General features: G+C 41.7%; 1 protein-coding gene across 13 annotated transcripts in view; it reads left to right on the top strand.

The window, feature by feature from the left end:
- REPS2 (RALBP1 associated Eps domain containing 2) overlaps positions 1 to 27,708 on the top strand; it is a 149,936-nt gene that overhangs the window by 49,691 nt on the left and 72,537 nt on the right. For 7 of the 13 annotated variants that reach the window (XM_019495048.2, XM_019495046.1, XM_019495051.2 and 4 more), the window contains 7 exons: positions 3,251 to 3,399; positions 6,358 to 6,484; positions 9,964 to 10,055; positions 14,764 to 14,902; positions 17,585 to 17,648; positions 19,385 to 19,527; positions 23,188 to 23,282. In XM_019495048.2, coding sequence (XP_019350593.1) covers positions 3,251 to 3,399; positions 6,358 to 6,484; positions 9,964 to 10,055; positions 14,764 to 14,902; positions 17,585 to 17,648; positions 19,385 to 19,527; positions 23,188 to 23,282 — 809 coding nt within the window. Of the gene's footprint in view, positions 1 to 3,005; positions 3,081 to 3,250; positions 3,400 to 6,357; positions 6,485 to 9,963; positions 10,056 to 14,763; positions 14,903 to 17,584; positions 17,649 to 19,384; positions 19,528 to 23,187; positions 23,283 to 27,708 lie in introns of those variants that run through there. The other 6 variants (XM_019495047.2, XM_019495052.1, XM_019495059.1 and 3 more) reach the window with 4 other exon arrangements.

Raw genomic sequence — 27,708 nt, 5'->3', positions numbered from 1 at the left:
ATTTCATAGACGTTAGAGCTGGAAGGGACCTTGAAGATCATCAAGTCCAGCCCCCTGCCCCAGGGGCAGGAAGTCAGTGAGGGTCAAAGGATCCCAGCCAGATAAACATCCAAACGTTTCTTGAAAGAGTTCAGAGTAGGTGCCTGCACCACTTCAGGAGGGAGCCTGTTCCAGGTCTTAGGGGCTCGGACAGTAAAGAAATTTTTCTTATGTCCAGCCTGAAATGGTCTTGGAGGAGTTTATGACCATTGGTCCTTGTTTTACCTTGGGGCACTCTGGTGAACAGATGTTCTCCCAGATCCTGATGTACACCCCTTATGTACTTATAGGCAACCACCAGGTCCCCCCTGAGCCTGCACTTTTCCAGGCTGAGGAGTCCGATAGCTCTCAGCCTCTCTTCATAAGGCCTGTTCTCTTGCCCTCTGATCATGCGCGTGGCTCTCCTCTGGACTCTGTCAAGCTTCTTGACATCTTTCTTGAATTGTGGAACCCAGAATTGGATGCAGTATCCAGCTGTGGCCTCACCAAGGCCGAGTACAGCAGGAGGATGACATCCTGAGATTTACTTGAGAAGCATCCATGCATGCAAGACAGAGTTTGGTTAGCTTTACCAACTGTGACATCGCATTGATGGCTCATGTTCATCTTGTGGCAAGCGTAGCACTGCCGAGCCTATAAACATGCTGTGGGGTTTTTTTCCCCCCCCCCAAGGTGGAGTACCTTACATTTCTTGGTATTGAATGTCATCAGGTTTGTATCCTCCCACTTACTAAGTTTATCCAAGTCAGCCTGGATCACTCGCCTTGGGGCATAGCCTTAGGTGTGGATGCTACGCTCCAAAGTTTAGTGTCATCGGTGAACTTAGCCAGTGCGCTTCTGACACCACATCACAGATAAAGATGTTAAAGAGAACCGGTCCAAGGACAGAGCATTGGAGGATGCCACTGGCCACGGGGGAGGAGGCTTCATGACGAAGGGATCTGCAATGCGAGACCCCCTCTCTCCACCCCGACGCTGCCACCTGCTGGTAGCGGGGCTTGAAGCAGCGTTGCCAGGTTTCATAAGAAAAAAACAGCACCGCCTTTAAAAACAATCCCAAAACAAGCCCAATGCATTTCCAAGAGAGGGGACTAGGGGTGGGAGGTGTGTGTGGGGGGAGGAAGGGGGGAGGTTGTGAGGGGGTGTGGCTGTTGTGGTAGGACAATAGGGTATGTTGGGGTATATATGTGGGAGGGGGGCTGTGGGGGAAGGGTGTGGGAGGGAGGGTGGGGGTGTGTGAAGACCCCACCCCACACAGTCTCCGCCATGATGCACAGCCCCTGCTGCCAGTGGCAGCTGCCCTCGGGGCCTGCACAGACACCAGTGCTCTGTGATGCATGGCACTGGCTAGCAGTGCACAGCAGTGGCGAAGAGCACAGCTCCACCCATTGCCTCTCTCACACCATCTCCACGAGCCCACGCAGCTCCACACTACCAGGGGGAAGCAGTGTGGGCTGGAGGGCTGTGGGCTGATCCATCCTGGGATGGAGATCTGCAAAGGTCAGATGAAATTGTCAGAAGGACAGGTAATACTGCATTAGAAGTGTGTGGCCAATTTAAGGGGATATTGGGTATCTCTGTCCAGAGAGAAACATACAGCTGTTCAGGTTGGATTGAAAGGAGGTATTGGATACCTTCCTCATGGGTATCTAATGTAGCTTCTTAGGGAAGAGCCAGTTCTCCTCCACAAGAAATCCCTTGAACAGCCATACACTTGATATTTGTGCCAGGAAAAAAAGGCTTTTCTCCCAGCACAAATGTAATGCTTGTTTGTGGCTCTTGTGTCCATTTCCCTCCATTGGCTGTTATTTTTCCTTAAAAAGCTAATTTGTTAGTTCAGAATACACACTTGGTTGAGGTCTGGGAAAGGGTGTGGTAAACTACTAAGGAGTCTGGCAGAGATGGCATAAGGCTCAGGGTAAAGACAATTGGGCTGTACAGTCTCAGTTCTCAGTGGAGGATCTGTGCTCTAAGAGGTGTTCAAAGAGCCAAAGCCTCTGCCTGCACTCTACTCAGATTTAACAGGCAAAATCCATATAGAAAGGCATGTTGGGATCCAAACACAGCAGCCTGGTGAGTCTCCAGCAGGGTTTGTTTGATCAGGAATGAGACAGTCAGAAGCTGGGTCTATTAAGATTATCCCTTTTAGGTGGTCTGCTGCACTGGATTTCTTTTTAGGATACCAATGTTAATCTGAAGAGAAATCAACTCCTTCAGAAGTTTTACTGGGACTTACTATGTATGTTTTACCTATAAAGCACCTGGAAACACTACATACATTTGAGTAAACAAAGGTCTTTACAATCCTTAGACTGATATCTCATCATTTGCTGCTATTGAAATGTTTCCAGGGCCCAAAACAGTGCTAATTACTTCTGAAATATAGTAGGTATTTTGAAGCAGATGAACAATGAGCAGTATAACTGCATTGATTTCTCTTGTTCATGGCAATAACTATATACCAATGATTACAGAGCTGTTGTCATGTTTTACTTGATTTCTGGAAGCTTTATTCTGTTTGTTTGGTTGCAGTAAGTTACTATGTAGAGAAATGAAAGCTTCCAACAATATGATAAGTTTCCTCAGAGAAATATTGAATTTTTGCAAGAAGCATTTGATTATAATAAAGTGTTATTCTTCATCTCTTTTGAGTTATGATAAAGGATGGCAATATGACAGTACAGTCTCACTGGGCTTCGAAACAGTCTCTGGAACTCAGTGTTTTATCTTATTTCTGCTATGTGGAAGTGTGGAGAGCAAAGTGATCTTAACTCCATAAATTTATTGCTCCCACAGTTTATACTGGAACTTGCTATGTTTTTCTTTAGACCACCCTGAGTAACATAAGTAATGGCGTTAGCTAGGGATAAGATAAATTTCAGTTTGAGACTTTGCTGCACATTATACAAGTAGAACCTCCCTCTTCTCTGTAGTGCTAAAGTATATCTACAGTTAGTGAATATACCTTTGACTTAGCTTCACATTTGCTTTTATGACTAAAACCATTCCAGGACTTCCATAGGATGGTACTGTGTGTTCTGGTAATTCTTCTTAATCTATTAAAAAAAAAACAAACTAGTATAACTGTTCGTTGATTTTTTTTGTTTGTTTTCTTTGTTTTGTTTTGGGAGGGTTTTTTGCAATATGATGCTGCTTCAAAGATTGTCATTGCATCCTAGTCTCATATGAACTTTTCTTTCTGTTAATGAAGAATTGCCTCTGCCCCGGTTTGTGGCATTGAAAAATGACAGTGAAATGAGATATGGGACTCCAGCAGAAATCCATGGAGCCAAATGTCAGATTCCACACACAGCTTTGGATAAAAATTCCTTCAAAAGAGCAGATGAAGGAGATAAACTGGTAATGTATCTCTAGTTAAAGTAAACTTATTACTGTGTAAGAAGCATTTTGGGCCCAGTCCTTAAAACAGGTAACTTCAAATGTATGCTTACTCCATTAATTTAATGGTATGCTTTGCAAAGTTGATTTATATACATGTGAAAAATTGTTGGTCAGATTATGACCTTGTTTTGATATGCCTTCATACCGACTATAATCCCAAAGGATTTTATTCATTTAACTCTAATAATCTATGTTACATAATTCTATAAGAGTTAAATAATTGTTTAGAAATATCCCTATATGGCATGTTCCTAACATTTGCTAGAGTGGGTTCAGGGGGAAAGTAAAGATGGACAGTTAGAAAACTTTATTTTTAAAGAACAGAAAAACTACCACATTCTTTTTTCCTCTGATCTTCTTGGAAGTATTATACCAGGCTACTTCTAGAAACCCAAGATTTTCTTTGAACTTCTGTAAAAAAAATCATCCAGACACAATCTTTGTTGCCACTCTGACCTTCTGAATTCTTTATTTAAGTGTGTCATAAAGAGGTCTATATTATCTGTATTTTTTGCCGTTCGGGATGAGTGTGATGTTACACACATGCACACGAAACACCATACTCGTGTGTGTGTATTTTTTTTTTTTATATATATATATATGTGGAGCTTGCGTCCCTCTCGCCGCGTAGTCTGTCGGGGTGTTGCCCTCCCCTCAACTCGCCTGCCACGACTTGGATGTTAAACGCGCTTTAAGAGGGGTCTACAGTGGAGATCTTTGCTTGGATGGGCCTCCCGATAGACGGTGGTACTCACGGTTGTCCGACGTGATGTTCCACGGGGCTCCGCCTCCTCTACACCCCGTCCACACACCAGCCAATGGGTGATGCGTTAGAGATGTTTCCTGGCCCCGTATGACGGCCTCAGACCGGTTCCCTGGGTTCTGGTCACTCTCCCTCCCTTTGTGGGGAAGATTTCTTTTCTTATAGATAATATTCCTCTGAGTCAGGAGGAGCTGTAGGGTTATCCCCCTTATTCCAGCTCCCTGTCAGATTCTCAGCTGCCTCCTCTCTCCTAACGCAAGCAGGGAGCTCCCTTGCCTCCTGGGTGTATGCCTCTTCAGGTGGCTGAAAGGGTGCTCCTGCTTGTCTGCCTCCTGCTCTGCCTCCTGCAGAAGGCTTAAAGCCCTTCCCTGGGCTGCCTGCTGGAGCCTCGCAGGCTGGGTTGCTTCCTCCCCGTGCCGGAGCTCTCCTCACGAGCTGCCAGCCCGTGCTTTCTCTCTCTGGCTCTCCCCCCGTCTCCGCTCCGACGGGGTTTTTAAACCTTCCTGCAGTGGCCGATACGGCCGCTGGGATTGGCTCAGCTGTTCCCCTCGCCAGAAACAGCTGAAGCCACAGCCAGCGTAATGCCGGTTTGCACGGCTGTGGCCACAAATGCGGCCCCTGCTCCCACTGCTCTCCGGGAGGTACATACACCCCTCTGGGGCCTTGCTTTCGGGGTCTGGGGTCTGCGGGCTCTCTACTCGTTCCCTCGAGAGCCTGTGCGGGCACCTCACCGCCACAATGTGTGTGTGTGTGTATGTGTGTATATATACATAAAAAGCCTTAGTCTGTCTGTCTGTAACGCTTTATGCACACTGTGGTTGGTTGTCTGAAACAACCAATCAGAGTACTTCAAGAGCATTCCAGACAGGAGGTGGTGGTGCTCCGCCTCCATGATGACAGGTGGGGCCAGAGTATGTGTGTGTGTGTGTATGTATGTATAATGTGTGTGTATATGTATGGAGGGGTGGGGTGTGGCAGTTTTGTGTATACACACACACACACTATATGTAATATAGTGTGTGTGTGTGTATACACAACACTGCCACACCTCCCCTCCCCCCCTCCCCTCCCCTCCCCTCCACACACACACACACGCACTCTATATATAGATATATATATCTATATATAGAGTGCGTGTGTGTGTGTGTGGAGGGGAGGTGTGGCAGTGTTGTGTTGTGTGTATGTCTGTATATCTATATCGATATATAGTGTGTGTATAGACAAAGTTCTTTGGGTAAATGTGATGTCTTTTATTAGATCACCTAAATAGTTGGGAAAATTGTTCTTTGTAAACTTTCGGGCACAAATATCATTCAAGGATGTTTGTGGCCACAAGCTTTCAAAGCGTTACGGACAGACAGACTAAGGCTTTTATAATGTTAGAATGTATGTATGCGTGTGTGTGTGCGTGTGCATGTATAGCATCCTGACAGTCAAAGAGTTATTTATCTTGTGTTGACATAATACAAGTATGGGAATCCTGAGTCTAATATGAGTTTAATGCATCTGTTTTGTGTGAATAATGTCATTATAGGACAGCACTGCTATCAAACTTATAACTTTTCTTAGTTTACAATTCTTGTTTTATCTTTACACTATAGAACATTATTATTTCTGATAAGGTATTTCAGGTTCATGTGTTCTACAAAAGCTATCTGTATATATCAGGGAAAAGGGAACAAACTCTCATTTGGGTTTGACACACTAAATATTCCTATAACTTTTGAATATGGACTTTTTCTAGCTTCTTGCCTTTTTTAAAAATGGAAAAATATGTTCTGAAATGTTGAATGCATTTAAAGACACTGAAATGCAATTTGTAAATCAAAAAATGTCTAGTAATATGAAACCTTAATAAAAAATACTTTTCTAGACACCTCTGAAAGAAAACTTTTGTTAAATTGTTCATTCTGATGATTTGTTATAAGCATTGCCATATGTATTTCCTCAGAAGCAGGCTCAACACCAAGCAGTCGCTTCATCATCATCCCCTTTTAATGACTCTTCTTTTAGAAATGAAGGACATGGGGGAATTATCAGTTATTACTGTCTTGTATGTCACCCTGTACAGGATTCACTGGCTTGTACAATTGCTCAACTTAATGCTGTTGCCTTTTCAGAATTTTGTTTTGTTTTTCTGTTTATTCTTGAAGCAGGAAACCAAGTCTCCCCCTATGTCACCAATCGGTTCACCTCCTGCTTCTCCTTCTAGTTACCAGAGAGTGCCCTTGAGTTATGGATACAGCAAATCAAGGAGTGGGCATGAACAGAAGCATGGAGGTAGGATAAAATCCAGGATGCAATAGTCATGCATTGTTCTTTTTTGTTTTCTTCGTTCTTCAGTGCTTCTGTCAAGAATGCAGTCAAGGAACTAGCCTAATAATTTCTGATTTGAATTGTATCTGTCCTTAGGAACATAATCTGTCTTATTTTATTTTATGCAGCTTTGCTGTCTTATTATTCAATCCTGTGTTCCTGTTTGCTTTCCTGTAAATTAGTTATCATGAGTAGATTTGTGTGCAACTGTCCATAAAGGAAGGTTAACACAACATTTTTGGCAAGCCTACATGCAGTATATCTTAGCAATTGAGTCTTGTGAATGGTTTCACTATGTAAGTATTTTTTTTTTAAATAAAAAGAACAAAACCCTACTCCTGATTTCAATGACTGCTGTACCAGATTTATAGTGAGGCTTTGTTTGCAAGGAAGGACAGTAATCTCCCTGGTTACATAACAAAAATAACAGGGAGGCATGAATGAAAAAAACAAGAACCCAATGTAATGGAAACCCAGAGGAAATGAAATAGAGAAATATATATATAGGCACTTTCAGCTTAATCTTAATGCTATTGACGTTAGTAGTACGTCATTAATTGATTTTTTTTGAGGGAGGTGTGTATAGGCCTTAAACCAGAGGTGAGCAAAATATGTTCTGCAGGCTGAATCTGGCCCACTGAGGGATTTTTGTCTGGTCTGCAGGTGGGACGAGGGGACCTACGAGTCCATGCACAGAGGGCAGCCATGGTGCATGTGGCTGGTCCTGGTGTCCTGGGCATGCAATGGAGCTGGGCTGATGCAGCAGCAGACTCGCTTCCAGCAGCCCTGGCAGTGGCATCTGCTTCTGGCTGCTGCCACTGCTGGACCCGGCGCCACCTCCCAGGCATCCCAGCCCGTCTGCCCCGCAGATGGGGATTGTGGCTTGTGGTGTGGTGACAGCGTGGGGGCAGAGTCATGATCCACCACTTGTGCAGCCCTGTGATGGGTGCAGGTTCTGCAGGCTGGGACATGCAGATGGTGGATCGCAGCTCTGTCCCGGCCCCTGGCTCTATGCTGTCACTGCCCCAAGATCTTGCACTTGGTCCCAGATGCAGCTCTCTGCCTGCCTATGGCTCCATTTTGTCTGCGTAGCTGCATGCTCTGCCCGCGCAGGTCCTGGCTGGTCTTTATGGAGACCCCAGGATCGTGGGGTGGTGACAGCGTGGGGCCAGGGCCCCGAGGGAGAGATGCAGTCTGTTTCCCGCATGCCCCTGTCTGCAGAACCGGCATGTGTTGCGGGGTTGTGTGGGCCATGGGCCCTGCTGTGATCCCAGGCCTGCCCACCTGTCCTACTGCCAGATGCCACTCCCCACCTGCCCGTGGCCCCATCCCAGTTGCCTTCCCAAGTATGGAACAGAGCCACTTGGGGAGTTTTGGTGAGTTGTTGTGCGGGGAGCAGGGGGTGCTGGCTCGGCCACCAACAGCTCACCAAAACTCCCGCTGTGGCCTGTGAGCCAAAATAATTGCCCACCCCTGCCTTAAACAGTTACATATTAAACTATATAGTGGATTGGGGGCTACTGAGGCAGCTTGAGCGGGGAGGGGAGGCCATGGGGTCTCAACGAACATGAAGCCTTGGGGCAGCAGAGGGAATGTGATGTCAGCTTCACAAAGTTAATCTTTTTAGTCCATTTCATGTTTAATATGATCTGAAATTAGGGAGCTTGGCCCATAGAACACTGTAAAATATCCTTTCTGCATTAGATTCCTCAACCGGGTTTGTGTTTGAATTGTTTTTGTAAGTTTTGAAAGTTCTGTTGCTTGGAACCACAAAGCCGTGTGGTCTCACCTTCTAATTCAGACTCTAAGTACTGTAGTGTATTTCACAACTTCCTTCCTGACTCTTCTCTGACACTGAAGCCTATTTGCAAAGTTGAAACTTAGATACTAGTACAGCAGAAAAACAGAGCGTAGCAACTTGGTTTTTCTTAGGATGAGGTTTAATTGCTGCAAGTGGAGCAGGGAACAAAAGCGTGTGGGTTGTTTTACAAAAAAGAAAAAAGCTTTATTTTTTTGAAACCTGGACAAGTTTTGAAGTTTTCTTGAATTACAGCTTCCATCAGGAGAATTTGAAGTTGTGTGAGAATCATAGTGGCCACCTTGAAAAAAAGTGCTGTTAGGATACTCTAGCAGAATAAATTAGGTTTCAAAATCAGAGGTATGTGGAGGAGTTTCAGGGTTCCCTCCCTTTATGTCCACTTATTTATCCTACTTTAAAAATATCCTTGTTCTTAAACATGCCATTATGTTTGCTGCAATGGAACGGGAGACTCCTCGCTCTGTGTAAATGGAAATAACCATTCCTCTTATTCCTTAATTTGAGTTCAGATTCTGAGAAACACTGAGGCCTCTCTTTGTTTCTCAGTTAAAAAGTGTGTTCTAAAATAATGGTATGTGCAAGGTTAATAACTGGGCAAAAGTCACCCTTGGAATATGCTTTATAAAAAAATATGCTTAAATAAAAAATATAGCTTCAGCATAAGTACAAGGAAATTAGCAATTTTCAATTCAACTGTCTGGACATTTGTCCTTATATTCTGTGCAGTATTTGGTATTCTAGCTTACTCTGCGGTTGCTTAACATGTATGAGAAAAATCTAGAAGATGGCAGGTTTTACACCTCAGTTTAACTTTTTTTTTGTCCTCATTATTTGCAATATCTTCTAAATATTCTAGACACATTACCCAGTATAGCCTTTTCTGTTTTCACACAGAAAACATGCAGTTTCTTTGCGATTTATGGGACTATTGTGTTTCAAAGTAACTTCAGCCTGGAACAACTTATCTCTCCAAAGCATCCATGTTTGGATATGAACATGATGCTAACTGATGCCAGCATGCTTCCTAGCATGAGCTTTAATTGCTGCAGGTAGAGCAGGGAGCACAAAACTTATTTTTTGAGAGTACTTAAAAGCATGTGGGTTATTTTTATTTATTTATTGTATAAATGTTCTGGTAATTGAATGATTAGTGACTGAAAACCTTGGACATTCAGGAATTTTCCATATTTTGATTTCAGTCCATTTCGTGGCAGAAAAATGTTATCATTTAATTCTGTCTTTGATAATGTTTTCTTAAAACTGTTAGATTTAAAAAAGAAAGTGAAAAATAAACTCCTTGAATAACAGTTGAAAATTTAGCACATTCATTATTTATTCAGTTTACTGCAGTCTAATCTTTCAGAACTGCTGCAGGTGGTTGTATAAATATGCGTTTCAACAACCCTTAAAGCAAGTGTTGTTAATCTGATAGGATGCAATGGCAACTCCCACTATTAATGCTTGATGAGTAACTATGAAATAATATAGAAGGCAGGCAGAATTTGGTTCAGGAGACAAGACTATTCAATATTGCAATCCTCCATCTTGTAGTGCTAAGTTGCTACTTTCATATGCAACCTAATTGTTTTTTCTTTATTTTCTTTTTTTTTTTTTTAACTTATAGCTTCCTATGAATCCAGACATTCTGCTCATCAACAGGATGAATCAGCAGTGGGGAATTATGGAGCCAAATCTGCACATGGGCAACTTAGTAGGGTAATGTCTTACATGTGGGTTTAATAATAATAACAACAACAACAACAATAATGAACCCAAAAGAGTAACATGCATGAAGGTCTAGTTGGCTGCTTACAGATGTGAAGAAAACAGAACAAAACAGAGCTTTACTTTCAGCTTGGCATGCCCCACACCAAGTGCAGCACATGCCCAGAAGAGGCATCACAACACTTAGACCTGACTTGTCCAAAGTCTGTATAGATCGTGCACTTCAGTAGCGCTTGAATCAGCTTTAGATAAAAGCACCAAAAAGCCCTGCTGAAGCACCTGATCTATACAGACGGGTGAGCCAGATCAAACCGGCACACTTTCTCTACTGGTAAAGTGCTTTTCGGGGGGGTCCACATCTGTCAGCAGCGATTCTTGTTAAAATAACTTGTACTCAGGGAAGCTGCATACCATTGTAAGGATACAGGCACACAGCCATCCCCAGTGCTGTCTGGGAGGGATGCTCTAACCAGGATCCACTCACTTGCTTCTGCTCATGTGCCAAACTTGAAAAGGTATCAGTGAAGCAGCTTTAGGAGTGCCTTCTCCCACTGTCCCACAGCTGCTCTCAAGAACTCTTGGAGTAGCTTCATGGGGAGATTTTTAGGTCTGGCATGTGAGAGCCAGGAGCAAGGGACAAGCAAGATGTGGTCTAAATAGTAAATGAAAAAACTCCAGAGATTCATTTACAAGAATTTAGATTTTGTAAAAGCTAGGTTTTATACATCTTAATTTATAGGATTATTTTCAGAAATGAAAAATAATCTGTGAAATAATTTTTATTTTTAATATTCCCCTCTGGTGTTTGCAGCCTATTGATCAGACCAGCCTTGTAGTGCAATGGCTCTCAACTTTGTTAGACTCAAGCACCCTTTGGAAAATGCCACTTACCTTTGACTTGTTTCTTGCCTACAGAAAAATAACAGAGCATTTCTTTTGTTGCAAAAAAACGCAGAACAAAACATGTCAGAATGTTTTTGACACTATGGATTTTTATTTGAAATCTCTGGGTTTATTGTGTGAATTACCTCTTTTTTTTAAATGGCTGTTTTTTGTAGGTGTTCTCATCCTTCCTCTATAACAAGGAGATACATAGATTAGAACTTATGGAAATAGACTGTTTTGTTCACTTGGTGTTGATTCCCTTCCTTCTCCATCCACACCTCTGCTCAGTATTCCAAAGACTGGAACTCTTCAAGAAGTATTTTTCTTTTCGTTTGACATATCGATTATTTTGTATTTCTATTTTCTACCAAGAGGGGTGAACATGGTATACTGTAAATCCTATTTGTCAATGTTTCATTTATGCATTAGTGTTTTTTGCAGCAAAAGAATTCAAAGCTGTCCTGCTCTGAATCACATAATAGCTGGAGAATAGTTTTAAATACTTGCTTCTATTTATCACTTGGCAACTATGTTCCTATTTTATAGATGGAAGTTTTGCAAGTCACACACTCAGAATGAACAGAATAGTTTGATTTATAATATGCAGTTTCTTCTTTTTTTCTGCTACTTGCATTCTATTTTAAACTTTTTGAATAATTTAGGAGAGTATTTGCTCACTTGGCTGATTTGAATAAGGTCAGTAGTTCTCATTGTTTTAGTACCTGACACTTTTTTCTAGGATTATGTGAAAATCAGAAAATGAAACCTACCTGTTCAGCTAAAGTATTATGAATAGTAGCATGGCATAGTGTTGGTACTGTGAAGATTTAGACACCCCAGTGCAATCTGATAGAGTGGGTGGACCTTTAATCTTGTCAGACTGACGGCAACCAAAAGTGAAGAACCTTTCTTTTTCTTTCTTCTTTGCCTGCTTTTGTTCTGCTTCAATTTAAGGCAGTTAGCCTTTTCCTAAAGCTCAGGTGCCTCAGGAAATAGGAAAACACCACTCCATAATAAATTCCTGCCTGGTGTATATGTGAATTCAGATGAAAGACATGCAGGAGAGAAGGAAAATACATTTGGAGCCTGTCATTTGGCTTTGGTGATGATTTTTTGTATCATTCTCCAAGTCTTTCAGTGTCAACTTTTTAAAGAGATTTAGGAAGTTGGGTTTCTGGAAATGGTTAGATATATTTCCCTGGAACTCTTTTTCAGTTAAAATTGGCTTTTTTGATGGAATGATTGTATTTCAGAAAGGGTAAGGTAGGAGGTCAGATGACTTGTTAGGGAGGTGGAATCAGAAAGATTTAATGAAGTAGAACAGAGGATGTGAATGAACCTGTGGATTAACTAAATGTGTGTTAAGTGGTTATTCATGGTACTGTCTATGCCCCTATGGTTGTCACATCAATACAGTCAACTGTGGAATTATGGTACTGAGTTTGATTTGGTGGAGCATTATGTTCTTTAATTTTCGTAACAACTTTATCATCTTTCTTTTAGAATTTTGTAAAATGGGAATTGTAAAGAGAGAGGCTTATAAAAGGTCCATTTCCCCAAGTGTGCTTTTGTTTTAGGAAGTGGTAAGATTGTACAGACCACTATACATGGGTAAAATATACCTACTTTATCAGAATACCTACTTTATCAGAATAAATAAATCAGTCCAGTCACAGCAGATCTGACAGACAAAGAAAATGACAATAGTTGCATGAACCCTAGAAGAGACCGACAGCTGAGCCTGTTAAAATGACTCCTCCAAAAAGCCTAATAAAATAAGCCATCAGTAGCCCTATCATGCCTTATTTCTGGTGCCCAGACCAAGAGCCCTTTGTGGACTGTAAATTCCTTTCTAAACTTAACTGCCTTTGTTCAGGCTCAAAACCTATCACTTCTCCATGCAAGGAATTATCCTCTTATTTCACAATGACCAGTACCCGGCATAAGCTCTTTGTCCATCAAGAATAGCCATCTGAGAAGAGAACCAGAAATATAATATCTTCCTCTGGAGAGTTTGTTCCAGGGCTATAGTAATGGGAGAACTGATGGCAATAAGGGTGAGCCTTGGTGTCTGGTTGTAGTAACACAAGTTCAAATCCTTCATGAGCTGGCACTACACTAGTGTTTCTTAATTAGCATTGGTAAACAGAGATGCTGTAAAGCCACTCTGACTTTATGCAGAATACTTGAACTCTGAGATTAGAAGTATAAAATATTCAAAGCATATTAACCATGCAAACAGTAAACTAAATTTTGAGGCTAACGATGACAATGTCAGTCACCAAAATGTTTCTAATAAACACTTTATACTGGAGGAACCAATAAATATTTTGATTTTTGCAAGTATTTAAGGCTGAATTTTACACAGTTTCTGTTTTATGTTGTTGGTTGTGCAGTTGTGTCTCTTGAAAATGTGTCACCCCGGCAACCAAAGGCTGTCAGTGGCTTGTTCAAGTTAAGATTGAGCAAGTGGTAGCAATGGTAGAGAATTTTAAGGATGAAAAAGAATTCTTTATATAAAGTTACTGCTAATTAATAAGGATGTATGTTTGTTGCTGACATTTTTTCCATGATCAAGTCTACCAGTGGGCTGGGCCTGACTCATTTACAGTAAGGACTGGTTATAGGTCCTGTAAAGGTGTCGTTGGTGCAACTAACACTTTTGTGCTTTGTGCTATGATTATGCAAGATGGCCTTAGCAAAAACAAGAATAAAGCCAAGTGGCTTTTAGTTGCAGGGGTTTTTGTTTTTGTTTTTGTTTTTTTTTAACAAAAGTAGTCAACATTTTCTAACAGTATTTTTTCACCTCTGATCTATCTAGTATTGTGCAAAACGTATCAATTTAATTTTACAAACTTTACTATATTGGAAGAAAAACACAAGTTGCTTTTTTTAATTAGTTTGAAAGTGTGATTTGTTTGTAGAGTTTTGAATAATATTTGCTGACAAATACAGAGCATTTACTCAAAATTATACAAATTCTATGTTTTCCTACACTTTCCAACATGTAAGTAAATACAAGTGGAAAACAGCACTTCCACAACTCTGTTAAAATATACTTGTCCCAAGCAGAGATTTTTCTCTGAACAGCAAGAAGTGCTAGAGACTCCACACATTTCTTTGCAGACTTCTCTCTTTCTATACATATTGGCTGCTTGCAGACATTAAAAAAACAAAACAAAACACTTTACCAGAAGAAGTAGTGTGTTACTTTGACCTGGCTGCACAGTGTCTGTATAGAACAGGTGCTTCACCAGGGCTTTTTGGCACTTTTATCTAATGGCTGATTTGAATTAGCTATTAGATAAATGCACTAAAGAAGCCTCACTAAAGCAGCTGATCTATACAGACTTTGGGTGAGCCAGGTCCAACTAAAGCACTGCCTCTTCTAGGAATGCAGTGGGCTTGGCACTGGAATGCACCAAGTTTAAAGTAAAGGATCATTTTGGCTTTTTGGTTTTTATTTTAATGTCTGCAAGCAGCCTTTTGTGCTAAGCGATTGGTTGTGATCAATGTCAATATGAAATCTTGAGAAAGATGACCTGCTGGAGTGGCATGTCTACCTTCGTTAGTAGTAGCGTTTTTGGGTTTTTTTAATTTCACTTCATTCATGTAAAGCTTCCTGTAGTTGTCTGATCCAGGGGTACTTGTAGTAAGCTACAGCTGTAACAAATAATTGGTTTGAACTTGTCTTCCTGCCTGCCTTTTAAAAATGAACCTCCTGGAAGTACAGAATGAATCTGACTTAACATTTTGGAGAATGCTGCTTTTCCTACCCTACTTCTAAAAGTGATCCTTTGCCCTATTTTTCAAGTCTCTTTCAGCAGAAAAGGAACCACAGGACAGCAGCAGTAATTACTCAGATGACCCCTGGAGGATAACTGAAGAACAGCGAGACTATTACCTTAACCAGTTCAAAACCCTGCAGCCTGACCTGAACTCCTTCATTTCAGGTAACATTAACCACATAATAGCTACATGTAGCAGAAAGATCAGTCTGAAAGACATAAAAGGTACAGTAGGAAAAGTGAAAACTCGTTAATTTTTCTTTGGCTTAGATTTATAACCTATAGAATTGATGTCGTGAAACACGTCCTGTATAAGGGGAAGATCTGCCTTGGGATTCCCCAAGAAGTGTTATTTGGTCTCCCTGTCCTGAAGGATCATATGGTATGGCCTCTCAAGGGGCAAGCCTCTGGCTCAAGGACCTGGCTCTTCTATGACCCTGGCTTCCGCTGTAGCAGTCCCACCCCACTAAGCTCCTTGGAAGTTGGGTATTTCCCACTTCAAAGTGGGGGAGGTTCAAAGTGCGGATATCCCAAATAGCACAGCCCACAGCTCCACTCCAAACAGAGTCTTTATTGTGTCACTGCAGTTCCATCGGTCCTCCCTGGGACTACCCTTTCTCTGCCCCCAGCTCTCTCAGCCTTACTTTTTCTCCTGCACAGACAGCCACAGACGCAACAAAACTGTGACAAAACCACAGTATTTACCCATAGACTATAATATTAACCCAGACTGCCATCTGCCCCTAGGGTGAAAAGGGAACATAGGTGTCCTGTGTATGAAGCTATTCAGGAACGTTTCATAGTAAAACATACTCCCACTGAGCATCCCAAAATGCTCCCCACAAGAAGTGCAGTATAGAATTCAGCCACTTAGCTTGTTTTGTCACAGTTGATTACTTCTTTTTAATAAATAGAGCAACTAAAGTATACAGTGAATAACATCTTTTCTGTGAAGATTTTTGTTGTTGTTGCTCTTTAAGTCATGTTTCGCCTCAAGGTTCACTCTGTAAAAATAAAGTATAGTTTATTGTCTCTTGGTTATTTTAATAACAGATGTTCTTTGCTTACAGATAAAATTATTTTTTCTTTTAATTGCCAGCTCTGCAAAACCCATTTTGGAATCTGAGAATCAAGCAAGGTTAATTCTTCCTTGTATATAATTACCAGAAATAAATGTTCTGTGGACTAAGTACTGCCCTAACTTACACTTCTGCAACTCAAATGTCTTTAATAAGCTGACACAAATGTAATTACTTGGAACTTAAAAATGCAAAAGCAATTGAAGATGCATTTGGGAGAATTAGAGTCCAGCTGCCTTTCTCTTAGATGTGCAGAAAGATGTGCATTCGTCCCTAAAGTTAGAAGATATAAATTCTAGGAATACACCTGTTGACAGAGAAGATAGTTTTACATGCTCTCTTTTCAAAATAGAAACATACTCTAAATATTCAGTGGGGATTTCAGGAAAATACATGCCTTCATGGGGCACAATTTTACTCTCAGATAAAAATAATTAGAGTAAGCTGTCTGAATATAAAGGCAGTGTTTGGAACTGCATCCTGTAAAGTGTTGCGCTTTGTTCTGCTCTAGGAGAAAATGAAGCATGTGCTTAACTTCCCCATTAAGGTCAATGGGGCTGTGCATGGGGTTAAAGTAAAGCACATATTGAACTGTTTTGCAGAGACAGGCTGCAGTGCCCATTGCACTGCAATGTTGAGCAGTTGGTCCTTAAGGTTGGGACTATACTCCTTTCTCCCCACACTTCCACTCCACATGTGAAAAACACAGGTAGTGAAGCTGCTCCTAGGGCTCCCCTGTCACTGCTCTCTAGCAGGACAGACAAAGAGAGCTTGAGAGCAGCAGAGATTTGGCGGGGGGGTGGGATTGGTGTGTGGCCCCCTGGGGTAACTTTCCTGCTTTGTTTCTGACTGGTGCAAACAGAGCATAAGTAGGTTTCTGTGGGTGTACTTCTCAGTGGTGCTCTCAGGCATGTTATGGAAGTGGTACAGACATACCTAATGGTTAAATGTAAATCCTATAGAGTACATATGTGGTAAAAGTAGTGTAAGAGCTCAGAGAAATCGCATTGTTACACTGAATGCGCAGATCCAACCTTTTGTGAAAGGAATTGTTATCAGTAGTAAAACTTAGGCTGGCAAGGAGGAGCCACCCATTTTAACTAAAGGCCGTTTGACTTGTTCATCTGAGGCACTTACTCTTGCACTGCATTTGGGATTCAGAGGTTCTCCAGCCAGGCTTAGCAGCAGGGAAAGGCACTATGGAAGTAAGCCAGGAGAAAAGCACTGCTAGCACCCCATGCAAAGCCCTTTGTTTCCCCATGTACTTGGTGCTTACATAGAGCCAGCTTATCTTTGAGAAGAAAACCATGCATTTCAATTTTCCTTTTTTTTTTTGCATCCATAATGGTGGTGAGGATCGCTAGTTATATAGAAGCATGTTTTCATCTATTAATTTTGCCCTTGTTGAGAGGAGAAATGGGGGAATGAGGTCAGTAGTTCTGCCTGACTTTCCCAGATTACTTACTTGCCAGGAGACAAATGTCCAAACAGCTATATTGGTACCCAGTGATCTGAGTGGCTGTTGATTTATGAACTAACTAGCTGCTGTGGCAGCTTTGCACCAGATAGTGTTTGTTCAGCTCAGTTGGTTAGAGCATGGTACAAATAACACCAAGATTTCAGGTTCCTTCCCCAGTTGGGCTAGATGATCTCTTGAGGTCCCTTCCAGCCTTACTTCTCTGTAAAACTAAACCTAAGAAAAAATGGATATGGGTAGATGAATACTGAATGCTCATTTCATTGCTTGATAAGGAATGGTTCTTGACAGGTACTGTGGCTAAGAATTTCTTCACAAAATCGAAGCTTCCTATTCCAGAGCTTTCTCACATATGGTGAGTACAGTAACATAAGTGTGTGTGTGTGTGTGTGTGTGTGTGTATAAAAGATCCTAGTTTAAGAGTTTTTGTTTGATTAGAAACATGTCTTAGAATGATTATGATTATTGCTTGTATCTGCAGAATCACTTTCAGGCCCAAACAGCAGGGGGTGCATTGATTTTATGGTATGCTTGTTATCTTTAGAGATGCTCTTGTACTCAGCAGGACTACAGAGATTTAAATAGCAATATAAATGAGAGCTGTTCTTAAGAATATTGTAAGTAATGTGCTTAGTTAAAAAAAACCTGACATAGTTCATGAAATGGTGTAGAAGAGAAAACACACTTGGAATATCTTTTCTTGTGTTTAGTTAGATTTATGTTTCTGGCTGAGTTTTGTCAGCGGAGGCCTAATTAACACCTATTTTTTTATAAATAGAGCTGCATAATTCATCAGTGCTTTACTAATGAGACAGCACCCTTGCTTTTCATTAGCTTGCTTAGACACCATTGTAGATTGTACACAATAAAATTTACAAGAATTCTGTTATATATCTGTAAACAAAATAATGCTGTGATTCAGTATCAACCTCTTATCTAGATATGAAGAACAAACTATTCTATGCATTTATTAAAAATACTGATAAAGAGAGCCTTTTATTTTACTTTTACATTTACTTTTCTTGAAGATAGATGCTAAGAAAATCTTGCAAGAATGTAAACATCTGTTGGGGGTCAAAGAAACTGTCTGGAACACTTTCAAATCTAGCCGTGAATCATGAAAATAAAAAGCTTAAGGAAATGTTCCTGTGGGGAAAATGAGGTCTGGAATTTAATTTTAAAAGTTGTTTAAGAAAAACTGGTTAACTCACAATGATAACAAAACACATTACCAACTTCATTTGTTTTCTGCATAGGATTTAGAAGAGGATATTATTTTCTAGTAGCTAGTTTAAACATTACATGATATAATCTATCTGGCTGTGCCCCTTATGCTAAAAGCATAAAGCTTTTCAATCTTTTTCCATATAACATTGACTGTTTGAAAGACTCAAACTTCAGATGATGGTAAATTTTATATTGCTCCATTTTAGCCCTTATATTAACAGTACTTGAGTTCTTATATTTTCCAGAAGGTATAGTTCATGAAACCATATTCTTAGTCTTTTGAGATTGAGTACTGTTATTCCACACATATTGTAAAATTAGGCAACAGTGGTGATGGGCACTTCAAATTGTGGCCAAGAGTAATTAATTCAGCTTTTCAGCTTTTACGGAGTCTATACTATGTGCTTAAGTATTTACTGAGACCCATTACTGAACCAGTGTGGAAAATTGTTTAAGCATTAGCACAAATCACCTAAAGCTGTTTTAAACATCATTGAATGTGGCTACTCAAGTGAAAATACTTGACAAATTCTGGGTCTGAAAGGCTGGATAGAAAATATTGTATGATTTTGTACAAAGTACTTCATTATTCATAGAATAAATCTTTTCAATAGAATGCCAGTATACTCCGCTTTTCCAAGAGGCATTTTTAAAAATCACAATTTTTTAAAAATACCATCATGCCTGGAAATTGTTACATTCAGAATTAGAATAACGGTTTAACAATGACATTTTAAAAGTTCTCTTAAAATTCTCTGCAGCTAACCATTGTCAAAAGCAACTTTCCTATATCCGCTGTGTGTCTGCTTGTGTACGTTTCATTTCTGTAATGGATTTGGAAACAAGTGAATATTGTGTTTTCAGGGAACTAAGTGACGTTGATTGTGATGGAGCGCTGACACTAGCAGAGTTCTGTGCTGCCTTTCACCTCATTGTTGCTAGGAAGAATGGTTACCCATTACCAGACAAGCTGCCAGAGACACTACTGCCAGATTATCTTCAAACAGGTGAGCCTGTTATATTTCTGTAACTGTCTCAAGAGCTCTGCATTCATTAGTATATGAATAAATATAACATATGAATAAAAATGTCTTACAACACTATTGAAAGATGGCCAGGCTAGGGCCCTGGTGGCCCTCAGAGGGGCAGGGTTAAGTTCCAGACCTGAAGAACAGCAACCATAAATGACCTCCTGTGTGTTTTGGCCAAGCACTCTTTGCACACAGATGGTACTTCAGGTGAATCTTTAATGTTGCACGTGACATTTTAGTTGGAATTTTCTGTAATTCTCTTTTCAAGATTCACCATTTCCACTTTAAATTAATTATGATAACAGCAGTGAGATTGCAGAGATTCTATCAGTTTTTGTGGGACAGGGATAAATGAGTCCAAAAAGTGTGATGTTCCTTATTAATGAGGTGCAATTGAGAGACATGTTCTCTTATTCATTCTTTTCAATGATGTATCTTGTAATTATACATGAACCCTGAATTACGTACTATTCAATTTTTTAAAAATGTGCACAGCTTTCTAGGATGAGGAAGATTAATCACAGATAATAATTACAATTCTAAGTGCTAGTATTTAAGACTTAATAAAATCTCTATTCAGCCTGCTGGCACTAACCATTAAAAGAGAGAAAAAGAGGAAATCAAGCTGTAGTTAGGACATTTCAGTGTCCATTGCAGTTGTTTCTGTCAAAGATATGTTTTTTTTACAATTCAAGTCCAAGTATAGGGGCATATTGTGAAACAGCCACCTTCCAATTGTAAATTCTATTAGCCTCTGTAATTTTATGTCCTTATGACCAGGAATCCTGGTTTTCTCTGAATTAAAAATATCAGCAATTTTCAGGTTAAAAAAAGTAACCCAAAATCCACATTTTTCCATGATCAAAATGAAACACCACTGTGTGTGTGTGTGTGTGTGTGTGTTAGTGGTGTTTCATTTTAATCATGGAAGAATGTGGATGGGGGGGGAGGGGGGTTTAACCCAAAATTGGGGATTTTTTTTAATCAGGGAAAACCAGGATCCCTCCCTATGACTGCTACCTTATCCTCCTTTGTCCAGGACCCGTTTTTTGTTATGCTCCCTTCTAAACTCATCTTAAATTAGTGTAATCTCCTCTAGGGCAGGATTCTTGTCCTTATGTATATATCTGTACGGTGCTTAGTGCTTTAGCACCTTGATCATGATTAATTCTCCTGGGTGCTACTGCAATAGAAATAACTGGTAACAGGTATAGGAAGACATGGTGTTCCTGGGAATGTAGTAAGCAGGTTCACCTGAGAATTTTCTTTTTTCAAATTTTTCTGTTTGTTCCTTGTTTTTGTTCTGAGTCCCCCTGTTGAGTTGCAGTTTTCTTTCATGTTGTTAAATGGCCTCCTGTTTTATTTATTTTATGCAAGTCTTTTGAAGCTAATATGTATAAATGAACCACAAGGGCTAACCGTTCATTCTAGCAGTGATACTTCTGACCTTAAAGTACAGTAGTTGAGGTTTCTAACATTTCTCTAATGCTTAGTGCACTTTATAGTCACAATAACTGTGTACTTTTGGAACAGAGATCTCTGCATTAAAAACAATTGTGAATTACAGTACAGGTTTCTGGACCAGCAACATTGGTATAAAAATAAATTAAAAAATTGGTATGGTGGGTCATGGGCAGATCCAAGATCATATGACCAGTGCTGCAGTTGTGGCGGCACTTCTACTTCCAGCTCCACCCACCTCTCACTGGGCATAGTCAGACTATGCCACAAGAGTGGCAGCAGGGACTTTATGTCCCCAAAAAAGTAAGAATCCCATCCCCGCCCTTGTTCTCGGCACCTGTTCTCTTCCCCTCCATCCTCAGCAGCACTCCCATTCTGGAGCAGGAGTGGAAGAGAAGCTCAAAGCCACTCCTCTCCCACTCCAGCTGAGAATAGCAGTGGTAGTGGGTGGGTTCCTCTTCCCTGCCCATTCCCTCCCAGCTGTGGTTTAGAAAGGTTTTGGGGAAAGGGCCCTAGAGCTGTTCTGGCTTGTAGTGGTGGTGGCAGGTAGGTTCCCCCCTCTGCACGTGCTTCCAGGATGGTAGGCAACATCTGGGGGGACAAGGCAGAGAGAAGTAATCCGCATGCTGCTCCCAGCTGGAGCAGGGCAGGAGTGACTGTGGAGCCGCCTCCTCCTGGATCAACAGGGAGGTGGGGATGTGCTGCTGAGGAGGGAGGGAAGGAGAGGAGGTGCTGATAGCAGGGGAAAGCGGGGCATGGGATTCTATATGAAATAGACTCCTTAAATACTGACTTTGAACTACAAAGTTTCTTTTCTTTAAAAAGAAACCATTTTTTCCTTGTGAGAAACCATGTAATACAGTTTGCTACATGAAACCAAGGTTTTATTTGCCTGTTCATGAATGTCTTAAAGACTGAAGTAGGGTTGTGGTCCAGGAAATGTACAAGGGACGTGTACAAACATGAAGGGATGGAAGACAAAATGATGATAGAGATGAGTATGAGCTCTGCTAAATTTAGTTAAATTACTTAGCTCAGCCAGGGTCTGCCTCTTCCTACTACACAGTTGGTCCAATAAATGATATAACAGAAAATCCTTGCCTCTTGAAGATGGAGAATACTTTTCATTAATTTGACATATCAACCTCAGAATAAGACTGAAGTGTAATATTGTCTGTGTTGTTTGTCCATTAGTTTCAAGCACAATATTTTGCATTTGATTCAGTTGTTAGAGGGTGAATTAATGTTGCTGCTTTTATGGGTTTTTTAAATGCATGACAAAAGAAAAACAAACTTGAAGATGGCATAACTCCACTAAAATCTGACCCCCAGTTTTTTGTTTTGAAAGCTTCTTGGAAACAAAAAATCTCTGATACTATTAGCCCTATTTACTAATCAAACTTAAAAAAAAATGATCTGTAAAATCTTTATTTGTCTGGGGTAGCAAGATCCTAAATAAAACAAGTAGCTGGCCCTGTGAAAGGGTTATTCTGCTTTCAGTATATTGATCTTAATAATAAAATAGGTTTTTCCAGCTGCTAAGACAGGTTTCTTTCAGAAAGACTAACCCCTGCAAGTATTAGCAGAAGGATCTGTGTACACAGAACAGAAATAAGGCTAGTGTGGTTATTACGTTATTAAATTGGTTGACTGATTGGTTGTTCTTCATGCTTGTCTGGTAGAAGACTACAAAGGTTGGAATGAAAGTAATGTTTTCTTTTGATTAATATTTAAGCTTTTTGCCGGCCATTTTTGTAGGTTCTAATAGGTTTTTCACTTTTGGATGACCAAGTGGGGAACTGAAGGCCTGCTGCTAATATTTTACCTTTATAGCACTCCATTACATGAACTGTAAAGCCTTCTATAAATATATTAGGTCATATGGCAGAGAAGAACAAATAAAATATCAGCCAGAACTGTTCTAGGGGCCAAGTATTACCAAATGTCCCACTGTTGTTATTTAGATATGCTATAGTCATGCACATCTTCACATGGCATTAATTTTAATGCTCTCAAAAATACAAAAGAAACCCATTTTTTGTACAGTACTTGTCACATTGATATATAGATCAATTGCAATATGAAGAGATGGAAGACAAAATGATGACAGAGTACATGGAAAATGTGTGTGTTATTAATGAAAGGTTTGGTGTGTCTCTTTGTCTTTCCCTTCAGCTTCCCTTAAGCCTATACGTGACTGTGCATTATTTGATTCTTATTCCGAGTCATTGCCAGTCAGCCAACAGACCAGGGACTTTAATCGAACTGAGGTAAGAAAAGTACCTAAAATCTGTGGTTACATTGCAGAATTCGCATAGATGCAACTTATGTAGAACTCATCTCTATACGAGTTTTAAGGGGCTACATGTCTTTCCTTTTGTCGGTCTTACTGTCTCTTTTTAACAGTTTGTTCAGTGACTGGAAAGAGAAAACACATCTTTTTTGAAAAAAACCCTCTATGATAGCCTCAAAATTGTAAATGCGGGTTAAATGCAGGGGAACAATTAAATATTCCCATTCTTTCAAATATTCCTGTTCTTTCAGGCAGGATCTAACCTTGCTAAGGCTGGAGAAAACAATAGGAAGACAAATCTGTGCTTCTGTGGAGGGCAAGGCTCTAGAACAGGGGCGGGCAATAATTTTGGGCAGAGGGCCGCTTACTGAGTTTTGGCAAACCATCAAGGGCTGCATGACAGGCAGCCCAGGACAGATAAATATCAATTTTCTAAATTTTTTTAGGGGCCCTGCGGACTGGATAGAATGGCCTGGCGGGTCACATCTGGCCCCCAGGCTACATTTTGCCCACCCCTGCTCTAGAAGTATTTAGGTTGTTTGGGGTATATGAATGATGTTGCAGTCTAGAATGGCTGAAAGATGCAAGAACCTTTCTGGCTAGGATCCTTGACACAGACTCTTTTACTTTCACAGTTTGCTTCATAGCAAACACTTGCTTTCATTTTCCAAGCCCTGCAGAAGTGCATTTCCCTGCTGTAACTGAGAATGTTTTGCAGGAAGCGCTCTGAGTTGCAATGATCCCCCGGACAAAACAGTAGTTGGTTGTACAGGGCAGGGGAATCTAGCTGCTGACTGCCAACCTGCAGTCGGTTTTCCCTAGCAACTGCCTCTCTTCCCTCCTAGCCTGTGCCTTTCTTCAGAACGGGAGAGGGGGAAGGGAGTAGAGAGAGCTCGTTCTAGGGGTTCCCTGGCTGGCCCTTGGGGGCACTCAGATACACCTGCTACCATCCTCCGCTCCCTTTCTCATCTCCCATTCTGAAAATAGCAACAGACTGGGAGGCAGCCCAGACAAATTATGGAAGAGGCTCTGTTTTCTTCATCTGAACCCTTGTGCAATGAGGGTTCAGATTTTCACCCGATTGGCCATTTTTGAAGTGGTTTGCAGCCACGCACTTGTTTGGTCATGGCTATAAACAGCTTTCTGTGGCCAGATCGGGCAAAAATTGTCACTTCTGTCTGCACCCATGTTGTTTCCAAACCCCATCAATGAGGAAAAATCATACTTACCTTGGCTGCTTTGTCTTTTGTCCCCTCCTTCTCTAATGACAGATGATATCCCAGGGTTCTTTTTTGCAATATCTTGCAGCAGCTGAGGCCTACATTTGAGTAAGAACATGCCTGTTGTGTCCTCATTCCTCTGATCACCTTTGGTCTATGGCATGACCTCAAAAGGATGGAGTTGGAACTCTCCCCTTTTCCAGTCAAGCGAACAGATTTTCCAGAAAAAACCCTTACCTTCTATATGGGAACCTAAATGGAACAGCTAGTTCTTCAACATTGTCCCAACCCAGCAGCTCCCACTGAGAACAAGAGACAGGTCAATGACTCAAGTGGCAACATTTAACTTTTGTATGACTCAGATTTGTTTAACCTCTAAAAATAAATATGTTCTGCTGTTAAAGAGGCATCCAAATGACAGTAATGGGTTGGCATACCAGCTTAGCTAGATCAGTGGGTAAGACTGTTCTCCAGGCACTTCAGCCCCTCACCTCTTTTTATGGGAAACCTCCACAATCAGAATACACCACTTCCCTCATCCAATACAGCCCCAGAACAGCACCAGCAGACAGTAGCTCAGGGTGGGTGTGTTTGTAGTATTGCTGAGTATTGTTTTCATTTTGACACATCTCACTGCAATCAGTAATATGAGTATCCTAACTATGTCATAGGACTCTTGGGCATAGTTATACAGATCTTGGTCATACCTTTCTTACTTTGTCATACTCGCATGGCCATACTTGAATCCTTACTTGCTGAACATTGCTCTCAGTGCATCTACTTAATTCAGAATAACTATGCCGTTTGTTTTTACAACTGGAACTTTTATTTTGGCAGTGTAGTAGGACTTTTACCACAGCAGAAATTCCTCAGGTTCTCCTCATAGGGCTTGTCCTGTAAGCCCCTAACCCTAACGAGTGGCCCTCCTCTAGACCCTCTCGAGTCTATCAACATCCTTCTCGAAGTATGGTGTCCAAAACTGGACACAGTACTTCAACTGCGGTCTGACCAATGCCTCATAGAGGGGAATTATCACCTCCTTGGAGCTATCTGTCATGTATCTGCTGATGCATGATAAAGTGCGGTTAGTTTTGCTGAATAGCACACTGATGACTCATTCATCTTGGAGTCCACTATGACTCCAAGATCCCTTTCCACTTCTGTGCTACTGAGAGGGTCACTTCCCAACCAGTAGGTGTGCTGGATATTTTTGTGTCCTAGGTGCAGCACTCTGCACTTGGCCTTGTTGTACTGCATCCTATTGTGTACTGCCCACTTCTCTAACCTGTCCAGGTCTGCCTGCAATCGTTCCCTACCCTCCAGAGTGTGCACTTCACCCCACAATTTAGTATCATCTGCAAACTTGGACAGAGTACACTTCACACCCACATCCACATCACTGATGAAGATATTGAAGAGTACAGGTCCCTGTGGGACCCCACTACCCACATCCTTCCAGGTCAATACCTACTACCACTCTCTGGGTGTGACCACTAAGCCAATTTGCCACCCACTGGACCATGTAAACATCTGTCACAGCCTCTTAATTTATTTATGAGAATAGGATGAGATACTGTATCAAAGGCCTTGCTAAAGTGCAAGAAAATGACATCCACCTTTACTCCTGTGTCTAAGCATTTTGTGACCCTGTCATAAAATGATACCAGATTGGTCAGGCATGATCTACCTGCTACAAATCCATGCTGGTTTCCCTGCTGCATTATGTTTCCCACTAGACTCCTTCATAATCTTTCAAAGACCTTTCCAAGGATGGAGGTGAGACTGACTGGCCTATAATTACTCAGATCCTCCTTCCTCTCCTTCTTGAAAATAGGGACCACACTGGCCCTTTTCCAGTCCTCCCAGACCTGACCCGAGTGCAATGAGCGCTCAAACAGCCATGTCAGTGGTTCTGGTGGTGTCTGCAGGAGCTCCCTCGCTTACCACTGTTGTGCTCCCGCTGCCACCGCTGCACTTCTGCCGCTGCCGTGCCCCTCCAGCTGCTGGGGGCACACATCGTTCATGGCAGTTTTGAAGATATAGAAAGAGCTAGTTAGTAGGTCTGTGCAAAGCGGCTAGTATTTGCTTTGGATTCAGATTTGGCCGATTCAGGGGACAGTGATTCGATTTGGTGATTCGAATCACTGTCCCAATTTGAATTTGGCTGCTGGCAACTCTCTAAATCAGCCAGGCCCATCCCTCACCTGCTTTCCCAGCACGGCAATGGCTGCCCCGCCCGTCTCAGCTCCCAGCACTTGTTAAAAAAAACCTCCACTCACTGGGTGCTGCTGGGTGGGGGGGGGCAATTCCTGCTGCCCCCCACTGCCCCACGCTGCATAGGGGGCTCTGCATGCAGCGAACTCCCCCTTTTTCTCCCCCAGCCCCTCCACGGGTGCCCCGCCTGAGCCAGCTCCAGCTCTTTAAGAAAAAAAACCCTGAGAAAACCCCTAGATTCACCATTCCTGCTGGCGGGGGGCAATTCCTGCTGCCCCCCATTGCCCCATGCCCTGCGGGGGGCTCTGCATGAGCCCCTGAAGCCGCGAGGCCACTACAGGAGCCTTGAGTCCTGGGGCTTTTCTCAGTTTTTTGGTTTTTTTATTTCCTTAAGGGCCAGAGCTGGCCTGGGCGGGGCACCCATGGTGGGGCTGGGGGAGTGGAGGGGGTCAGGGGGCTCATGCAGAGCCCCCCAGGCAGTGTGGGGCGGTGGGGGGCAGCAGGGATTGCCCCCCCCTCGCCTGGCAGCACCCGTTGAGCACTGGGGCTTTTTTTTAAAGTACTGGGGGGGGGGTAGGGAAGGATCGGGCTGGGGAAGGGAACTAGGCCCAACTTTCGAAATATTTCGACTGCCCTCGTTTCGCTTCGAGGCTGCTTCGAAGCTCTTCATTTCATTTCGATTTCGCTGTTTCAAGCTCAAAATGAGTTGAAACCAGCAAAATTTCACACAACCCTAATATATATTGATAGATATATAGATAAATATGTGTTCATGATTTAGTTTATTTAGTTATATGTATGTATGAAGATGTAGAACAGTGATTCTCAACCAGGGTGCTCCCAGATCTCCCACCAGGTGGGAGGAGATAAGCGAGGTGTGAGGAGATGAGCACAGAAGATAAGCTGATAAACACAGGGTCAGCCTTGTCCCTTCCTGGCCACTTTCCCACCCCATGTCCCCAGCTTCTC

The sequence above is a fragment of the Alligator mississippiensis genome, chromosome 1, assembly GCF_030867095.1.
Source record: "Alligator mississippiensis isolate rAllMis1 chromosome 1, rAllMis1, whole genome shotgun sequence".
Taxonomy (NCBI): Eukaryota; Metazoa; Chordata; order Crocodylia; family Alligatoridae; genus Alligator; species Alligator mississippiensis.
This window is presented reverse-complemented; position numbering and strand designations above follow the sequence as displayed.